We start from the raw sequence: 10330 nt of genomic DNA, 5'->3' as shown, positions 1-10330 counted from the left end.
ACTGTTTTATGGTCGATCTTTAGTTCCTGGGCGAAGCTATGACTACTAACATGCCGATCAACTTTGATTATTTCTGTGATTTTATCGACATTTTCGACAAAGGGCCTGCCAGTGCGAGGTGCATCTTTAACATCAAAAATACCTGAACGGAATCAACGAAACCAAAATTGCGCTTAATTAGCCATAAAAGTATCGGGACCATAAACACCATTCACAACTTCAGCCGCCTGGCTTGCATTTTTGCCTTTATCAAAGAAAAACTGTAAAATGTATCGAATTTTCTCTTTGTTGACTTCCATATTTAACACCCTGTAACTCAAAACTGAGTGGACCAAACATAAAACAGTAAATGAATTTTTTTTAGTGCAAAATGTCGCCTTGATAACGGGCATGAATCTGAAATTGTTTGATGGATACTTTACGTGATAGCAATCCTTACAGACATCTACCGAAAAAATAATGGATTTCTTATTCCCCAACCTAATATAAATCATACTTCTATTAAGTTTTCTATCATATTAGTTATTTGTTATATAAATTATATTTTATAAAAATAATATATTTAATATGTTACATTCAATCTATACACTTGAAATTAGAATTTATGTCATTTTTGTGTTTATATTAATGTATTATTTGTATATATTTTTATATCCCATATTGGAAAAGACCATATGAAGTAGATTGTAGGAAGATAGTCCAGGGCCCTGTTTCATAATGGAAGCTAATAGTATTAGTTCATAGTACAAGTGTAGAAACTAGTGTGGTAATAATACTAATATTTATTTTTTCATGATAGGGATGATTATTAGCGATATTACAGGAATTAAAAATACTAGAGTACAAGTTACTATTGTACAACTATGTAATTGAATTAAAATAAATCTACAAGATTAATAGTATTAGTTTGTACTTTATTATGAAACAGGGCACAGGTGGCGGACAATAAAGGTATCAAAATAATAAAAGAAAACTATTTATAGTTAACCAACGTTTACTTACTCTTCCAAAGGGTTAGCCTAGGAAGTGGGGACATCTTATACCTGACTTTCCCCCTTTTTCTCAGATATCCTTTGTGTTTCAATCTGACAGGTGATTACTCCTATGTTTATTGTTTATTATCATCAATCTCCCAATTATATATTACTATACCATATCAGCTTCACCTATCTGTTTATCTTTTACACCTACCTCTTTACCACATTTATAACTATTTTTAATGAGTAGTCTCCTACAATGTATTATTCTAGATCTGTATTTAGAACTTTTATTACACTTGGTTATATTTATTAGTTACTTGTTTCCAATTCACCTACATGTATACTTCCTTATATTGTTATTATTAATTCTTTTTTATATACTTTATAAACATAACAATTTTTTTTATTTTTATGTTTTGTTAATTCTAAATTGTTTGTATCTTGTTTTTTCATTTAGCTCGGATGAAGCCCTGCAAAGTGGGGCGAAACACTCATTAACAATAAATAGTTTCCGATTAATTATTTACCATATGATTTTTTGAGAGTGGTTTATTTTATTATCAATATACACAATTTTGATCTATTTTACTCCTTTAACCTTTATTATTGAGGGAGAGTTATTAAAGAATAAAGGTTGAGAGTAAAAAGGATCAAAATTGTGTATATTGATAATTAAATAGTTTTCTTTATTATTTTGATACCTTTGTTGATCGACACCTAGACTATCTTCCTACAATATATTCTTATATCCCGTATTAATTAATACATAAATTATAAGTTGCATAAATAAATAGAATAATAATGTTTCTTTTTATTTCAGGTAAGATGGTGATATCAGTGCTGGAACCCATTTCAACAGAGGGTCTTACACTTGATGATGTTGATTCACTTAAAGAGAAAACTTATAAACTAATGTCTGATGAATTTGAAAAGCTTCAAAAGGAAGTCAAAAGCTTACAACAGACTGAATTAAATAGAAATAATAGTTGAAAATAAAAGCTCAGTTCAAGAGACTATTGTGTGTGTGTTTTTTCCAAATTTTGATGCTATTTTTTTATGTTATTATCCTTCTTTTAGGCCAGCATTTCTTTCCCTTTTTAAAAGTCCAATAATTGATGGCTATGTAGTTATAAAATATTCAATGCTAGTTTTCTCATTCCCTAAACGTAAATTGTCAATGGCACAAGTTTCTTTTGCAGTAAATCTAAAAAAATTGACTGTCATATTGTTCAGCATCCTTTGAAGTATTGGTATGAAACATAGTTTGAATTTCAATATATATCTCTCAGACCAATACACATTAGAAGATGGTCTCCATCCATGTCTCCCATGTTGCATAGAGGACTTTTCGGTGAATCCATGATGCCAATTCGATGGAGGTGTTTTTGGAGCAGATCATGTCCTGTTTCTAGGCGAAAACATGCCACTCCCTCAGCTCTGCTAAGATTTCCTGGGATTTGTTTATCCTTATGCAGTAGGCTCTCCCACTTCTTTCCTTCCACTTGAACTTTGTGTCTAGCGCTTGTCCTTATCATTGATTTTACTGTTCTGTAGGAAAGTGGTTGAACAGGCTGGTTATCTGCACAACCAAGCTTAGCCAACTTGTCAGCTTGTTCATTACCTTTATACCAACATGGCCTGGTATCCACTGCAGAGCTATAACCCTTCCTTTTTTCTTCAGGATAGCAGCCATGTTTCTGCACTTTTCTTCCGTAAGTGACCCTGCGACACCTGGTGTTAATTTTTGTATTACGTTGTATTGGTTGTTATCTTGTTTTTTTTTCTTAGCCTTGATGAAGTCTTGAAATGCTGACCGAAACATTGGCACTAATAAATAAGTATTTCTTTATTTGTGTTCTTCACTGCCCACAACCTCAACCATATTCTCCTTATAATAAGTTTTGTAACTGAAATATCACCAAATTTGAAAAATATAAATAAAATTGTAATTATAGAAGCTTACTTTGTTTTCAAATCATTATTTGACTGCCATACGTTAAAATTTTAAAAACTGCTAGATGGTATTCAGGAATCAAATGGAAAATTAAGCCACTGAAATTAAAAATAGAGGACAAACACCTCTTTTTTGGTTCAATTTGTGTTTTGCTCTCATGTTTATTTTAAAACGCATATATTCCAAACAGTTATATTAATTGCTACAATATGTAAACCTAAATTGGTGTTGCTACATCTTATTGTAAAAAGATAATTGCTTTTGGAAATTATTTATTTTTCATGATTGGCCAAAACTTTTAAAAACTGGACAACACTATTTATTTTGATTTGGAACTCCCAAAATTACGTTTTAGTAATTTAAAAAATCTTAGATAGGTTTTTATATAATATATTTATTCAAGAAATGCTTTGTCACCGACATGAAAAAAGTTAATTTGAATATAATGTCATCTGGGAAAATCAGAGCTCTAACAATTACTTCCTTTTGATTAATATACCTAAGTAATAAGTTTTTTAAATGAGGGCCAAAACATTACAATGTATAAATATAAAAATATTAAACTAAAAGTGGGATTAAGTGTTTCATTTATTTTAATTACTTTTATAGCTTAAAGAGTAACTTTAATTTAACCATAAAAAAAAATCTAGATTAAGAACATAATTTAAAAATAAGTCATAGTTTGAGAATTTTTCAGTTCTATGTTTTTCCAAAAAAATATATATTTTTTTTTCATGAATAAGGAATGTTTTGTTTATGTCAACCTTGTACTATATATTTTAGCATTGTTTATGTAATATTAATTGTCATTTATAATTTTATTCATTATAAGTGATTATTAAAATGTGTCATTAATTCTACCGACTGTTAGAATTATATAAATAAATTAAAGTTACTTTTATCAGCTTTCATGGGTAACTGAATTTCATTCACATTCAGTTTATTTCAAAATACAAAAGCAAGTATTACTCCATCAAAGGTATTTTAAGATTAATTTGTTTAATTTTTTTTGGTTTTTTAAATTAGTTTTCCAGCAATTTTTTTTTTTTTTTAAGGCTTCAAACTATTAAACCACCTCATGATAAAATGGGTGTATTTTTGTGTTATCAAAGTGAAAAATTTGTCTCTGATTAACATACTTTGGTTTGTTTAACTGAAGATAACTATTCTGTTATTTAAATCATTTTGCATCCTATTTGTATTTTTTTTTTTTTTAAATATGGTTAAAATATTTAGTAATTTACTGTAAAACATGATTTCTAACATTTTTTGTGGATTGAAGTTTTTGATAATGTCTGATTCCTTAAAGATGTTTTCACAGTTTTTTAAAAATAATCTGTAGGACATTTATTTTGTATGATTTTATAATGTTGGTATTGAGTTATGGTAAATTGGAGATTTATAAAAAATGCAGCCCTATGCAGTATGTTTCTTAATCATAAGAAAATTAAAACCAATATTTTAAATGTCAATAGTAGTTCTGACAGGTCTTTTGTCGACAGAAAGGCTGAAGATTTGTATTAAGGTTTTGTGTGAGCTCAAACAAATTGGATAAAAGATTCTCCTAATAATGATAAGAAAAAATGTCTGTACTCATTGACCTGTTTGAAGTGAAACATGGTATCTTCTCTATTTGCCAAGCTTTACAGCCTCATCGACATTTAACCTGCATAACAAAAGTAGATTTTCAACTTTTATTTCTTCGACTTTGAGTCAAGTAGATGATAAAAGGACTTTTTAAAACATATAACACAAAGTATCATTCGGAATCAACTTATGTTTCTTTTATATCCTATCCTAAACAGATATTCCAAACTAAAACCAGAAACAACTGTTCTTATATTTAAAACAATCCTCAGGCCACTGCTGATGTACGGCTGTGAAGTTTGGGGAGCGGCATCCTTCACGAAAAAGAAAAAACTACAATCTTTTCAAAATAAAGTCCTAAGAATCGCAGTCAATGCTCCTTGGTTCATTAGAAATAGCCAATTGCATCGCGAATTACTTATGGAGTTGATAAAGGATTATATCAAAAAACGGTTCATGAAGTTCCACTCCCAGTTGCCATAGTTAAAGGAGCAGGGACCTACAACCTGGGAAACCCAACTCTCAACCCGAAGACTGAAGCCCAGACTGCTGCAGAACATTCTTTTATAAATTTTTAATAAATATATAATTAATTCATAGTCACACTACCTCTATTTACTTATTATTATTATTCATTTTATTTATTCATTATTTTTTTTTTATCTTCTCTCTTCCCTTTTTCAAATTAACTTGTTTCTTTTTACAATTAGAAGGCAATTGTTTGTTTTATTTAAGTGTACCAATATCATTATTTTTTGTTATTAACTTTACTTTCCTCTTTTATTAAGAAGCATTATTCTTATCTATTTATTTATTATTATTATTTTTTTTTCTTTTAATAAGAACATTTTATATAGTTAGGAGTGTCATTTGTATGAATATACCCCCTCATAATCAACTGTTAAAAAATATATATAATATAAGTTATATCAACCATGTAAGGCTCACCTGGTATAAAAATAAAATAAAAAAATTATGTTTCTTTATATTCCGTGGAATACAAATTTGGGTTAAGGTGAACATATCTGCTGCTGTTACCATATTTTACACCCGCTAGGTCTGTCATGACAGTTGACAGGACATGTAGTGGCTGTGAAGCTACTGTCGTGTTAAAACAGGTTAATATGATAACAAAAACCTTAAATCACACTGAATGTCAGATACCATGTTTCATGATCGAGTGCTCTAAATATTAAACAAATAAAATGTTAATTTTAAATGAATTTATTATTTAATTATTATTATTATTATTTAAATTATTTCTTAATTTTAATTTTAATTAAAAAAAAAATATGGTTTCAGGAAGTACTCCATCTCTATTATTTTTTCTTGTATCCACAAAAAGATTTTGTTAGTTGCAAACTAATAAAATTTTCAGTACACTCAAAATGATTGGCCAATATAATTTTCTGATTTTTGTTGGAGCTAAGTAGCAAACATTATACAAAAAACTTAACTATTTATTTCCCACATGTTTTCAGTTAACATGTTTTACAATCGAATGCCTCATTTATTAAAATAGAAGATAGATTGAATTATAAGATATATTAAAACTGTAAATATTTCATTATATCTTATGTCATGAGCATGCCAAGAGGGGGCAGGAGGGTGCAGCTGCCTAGGAGTGAACAAAAATGATTAATTTAATAGAAAATATTTTTTTTTCAAGCAAATACTAATTATAACAACTAATAAGCCATTGTGAAAATTATATATAATGTTCTTAAAGTTTTGGTTTCATTCTCCTTTTTTGCCCTGAAATGTTACAACCTGATCGACTATGGCTTGTTCCCCCTAGTTTTGACCTTGGGTATGCCCTTGCCTTATTATAAAAATGTATTTTTGGTTGTTCTTACTTACTGCTCTGCCATACCTTTCATGCGATTGTGGTGGGGCTGTTTGCTATATGTTCAGGATTTTTCTGGGAAGAATATAGACCAATTTTTTCAGTAAAAAAAAAATTAAGTATTTTCAGTGTGTATCTTATAAAGTATACATTTTTTTAATTCTTATTATATGCTAATAGATTAATCTCCTTCTGAAGAATAAGAAAAAAATATTACTGACTCTATTAAATGATTTTTTATTCGCTAAAAATTAAAAAAAATAAAATAATAAAGACGTATGTAAAGTAGGTCAACAAAACTTTTTTAGGAAAAAGCAAATCATATTCGTTTTAAGCTTTATTATTTATAAACCCTCAAATACCGTTTTTCAAAGAAATTGAATATTAAAAATTTTTCGCCTTGATTTATTCAGACGGGTTTTTTTTTATTCCGGTGATCATTATTCATATAATCATAACTCATTTGCATTTTATCCGATTCCTATGTTAATGGAATCATAGGAAATCTGAATGTCTTTTAATCTACCTTAACAAAATTTAGATTTAATACAATTATAAGGGCATAATTTTAGTTATAAATAAAGAAAAACTTTTTATTTTATATCTTTGGTTCTAATTTGTTTAATTATATCTGGTTTGGGCTCTTTAGTGCGCTTTGTAAAGCCCTAAACCACTGCTAAGTTTAGTGTAGATTGGTTAAGTTGTGTTGAAGTTATTTATATTTTTTTGATTGATATTATGGTTATTTTATACTAATCGAATGGTCTTTTTGAAGAATAAGAAAAAAATATTACTGATTTTATCAATTGATTTTTTATTCACTAGAAATTGAAAAAACATAATGAAGATTTGAGTGAAGTAGGTGGATTTTTTTAAAAGAAAAAGCAGCTCATATTCATTTTTATTGTTATCTGAAACCCTTAAATACCATTTTCCAAAGAAATGAAATTTTAGAAAATTTTCACCTAGATTTGTTTAAAGGATATTGTTTCTTTTTATTCAGTGACCATTGTTCATATAATTATTCATAACTCCTCTGCATTGTATCCTGTTCTTACGTTATTACAACTGTTGAAAATCTGAATGTTCCCTCTTAAATTTAATGCCTTATATATATTATTAAAATTATTGCCGTATATATGTGGTCCTAAATTGTTTAATTAGATCCGTCTGTACACTTTGGTGCAGTTTATAGATCCCTAAACCACTGTCAAATTTGGTGTAGATTAGTTGAGTAGTAGTTATTTCTATTTTTTTGATTTTTCAAAAGAAACCAAAGGGCTATGTGAGGTGAAAATTTAAAGCTAGAAAAATTTATTTTCTCAAGGTGCTTAAAATGAATACCAACTTGGTCTCACTCCTAAAAAATCTTGGTAGATCAGTCGTTCCGAATTGTTTCAATACAGTTCTAAAATTGAAGCACAATGAAGGTTATTATATAAAAACTATACATCTTTTATGTAGTATAAATATGGCAAAATCGTAGATAGTCAAATTAGACCAGTATTAATGAGAATACAGAAAATTGCTTCCATTTTTACTTTCAATGCATTCTCTAAGTGTTACCATAGTTACTGTTATCTTTTCTTATAGTACAAGAACCCAAGAGGAGAAAAAAGGCAGTTATTTCACCCCAATTTTTGATTTCTTAATTGAAAACTAGGAATAATTACTAATCAAAATTGATGAGTCCGCCAAGTATAGGTAGGGGAAATAAAAAATGGCTGCTGTTTCAAAATATTAAAAATAATTAATTTTTTATTCGGAGCTGTAAATCTTTAGAACTACCAACAACAACAGAAAATTTAAGGGATCATCATTTAAAGTAGAGTAAATTAGCTAAAATGTAAACCCTAATAGAGCTATTTACGTTCAATAGTTCTCGAGATATAGCTTTTTAAAAAGCAACATTTCATAAAAATGTATGGAACGTACTGAGAGATCAGTAGTAAGTGAATTTATTTTGAAAAATCTCTATCTCAAAAACCATTTGATGCACAGATGTCTATTAGCATTCAAATTAAAGCTAGTTTAATTAGCTATAAAGTAGTTTATGACATTTATTTTTGTAGGAGTAGTAGTTTTCATGAAATTTGCTAAAATAAATTGATTTATAGTTGTTCGGACAAATTTTCATTTTTTAAATTTATATTTATATGTGAATATAATAAAAATTACTACCCCTACGAAGATAAGTGCCATGAACTACTTTATAGTTACCTAAATTTCCTTTATTTTGGGTGTTGGCAGACATATGTGCGTCTTATGGCCTAGAGATATAGTTTTTCAAAAATCCAACATTTTCTACAAACAAATAGAAATTAACATTTTGTGAGTTTATTTTGTCAAATATCATAAAAACTACTACTCCTACAATGATAAACATATAGTAAATTTAACTAGCTTTAATTTAAGTGCTGGCAGACATCTGTCATTCCATGGTTTCTGAAATATAGTTTTTCATAAACCAAACTTAATGTCCGAACAACTATAAATCAATTTATTTAAGGAAATTGAAAACTACTATTCCTACAAAGGAACTACTTTATAGTATGTTAAACTAGCTTTAATTTGAGAGCTAACTGACATCTATATGTCACATAGTTCCTGAGATATAGATTTCTTCAAATAAATTAACTAACTTCTGATATTTCAGTACATTTTTATGAAATGTTGCTTTTTGAAAGGCTATATTTCGAGAACTATTGGACGTAAATAGCTCTATTAGGGCTAATATTTCAGAAAATTTACTCTTCTTTAAATAATGTTCTTTTAGATTTTCTAGTATTGTTGGTAGTTTTTAAGATATAGAGCTGTGAATTGAAAAATTAATGTTTTTTAAGGTTTTGAAACAGCCGCCATTTTTTATTCCCCCTACCTATACTTGGCAGACTCATCAGTTTTGACTATTAATTATATATAATTTTCATTTCAAGTAATCAAAAATTGGGGTGAAATAACTGCCTTTTTTTCTTTGTGGTTCTTGTACTATTGTCACTTACATAGTTACCATAGTTACCGCCTTATCACTTCACATATATTCATCCTCATATATAACATTTGCAAAGTATTGCCAGGTCTGCAAGTCTATAATAAATAATAATATAAGATACCAAATCCTTTATTCTGTTTCAGGGATTAACACCCTTCTTGTTACTTCTTTATTCTTATGGGACTCAAACAATGTATCGAGCATTATAACCATAATCCAGTTCTTACGATTATTTTTTTGACTTATATCATCTTATAAAAACAATTTTTTATAAATTCAAAACTGAATATAAGTGCTAATTTTATCCGTAATATTTTCTTATCCATTAATTCCATATCCATCTTTTTATACAAATTTCCATGACTGGAAAAGATTAAAGATTTAATGAGAACTCTTTGGAACTTAGGTTGTAAGGTTACAAATTGATAATTATTAATAGCTAAAGTTGTCATGGATACTGTATTTATCAATGGTTCATTCATGAATAAGGGTCGTATCCATGGCAATTTTAGCTATTAGTTTCAACTATAGCTAATTTTTGCCCATCTCTGTTTACGGCTAATGATTTAATGTTTAAATTTATGTTATATTATTCTCAAAGGTGAAAAAAAGAAGATTTGTTTTACTTTAAAAATTAGGAGCCTTAGAGAAAAATAAATTTTGACCCAACGTCAAAAATAGAAAAAAAAAAGTTTGTAAAGTTTCTATTTTGCTTATTGAACATATTTACAATTAAAGTTCTTATGCATGTATTCAGAAAATAAATTAATGTTTTGTAATAGATGATTTGAAAGTTAAAAGTAATCTTTAAAACTATTTAGGATTCAAAAACTCTTTCAGTTTTGACACCTAGCAGCTTCGAGTGCTCTTAAATAAATTAAAATCCAATTGTAACTCATTCATTTCTTGAAGTTCATCCATCCACTCATTAAACACCATATCCCATCCGAATGATTTATATATGCCCTCCT

The 10330-nt window shown here is 28.2% G+C and overlaps 2 protein-coding genes across 2 annotated transcripts in view; both read left to right on the top strand.

The window, feature by feature from the left end:
- LOC106683711 (1-acyl-sn-glycerol-3-phosphate acyltransferase beta) overlaps window positions 1-2829 on the top strand; it is a 48177-nt gene extending 45348 nt beyond the window's left edge. The window contains exon 6 of the mRNA XM_014425357.2: window positions 1801-2829. Within this exon, the coding sequence (XP_014280843.1) occupies window positions 1801-1970 (170 nt within the window). The 3' untranslated portion in view covers window positions 1971-2829. The remainder of the gene's footprint in view (window positions 1-1800) is intronic.
- A 1039-nt stretch (window positions 2830-3868) lies between these two features.
- LOC106683712 (1-acyl-sn-glycerol-3-phosphate acyltransferase alpha) overlaps window positions 3869-10330 on the top strand; it is a 25814-nt gene continuing 19352 nt past the window's right edge. Inside the window, exon 1 of the mRNA XM_067046752.1 lies at window positions 3869-3913. The gene's annotated coding sequence lies outside the window, so the exon portion shown is untranslated. The remainder of the gene's footprint in view (window positions 3914-10330) is intronic.

Source organism: Halyomorpha halys, unplaced genomic scaffold (genome assembly GCF_000696795.3).
Source record: "Halyomorpha halys isolate HHAL.00 unplaced genomic scaffold, Hhal_1.1 Scaffold506.1, whole genome shotgun sequence".
NCBI classification, from domain to species: domain Eukaryota; kingdom Metazoa; phylum Arthropoda; class Insecta; order Hemiptera; family Pentatomidae; genus Halyomorpha; species Halyomorpha halys.
The sequence above is the reverse complement of the archived record's forward strand: the minus strand, read 5'-3'. Positions and strand labels throughout refer to the sequence as shown.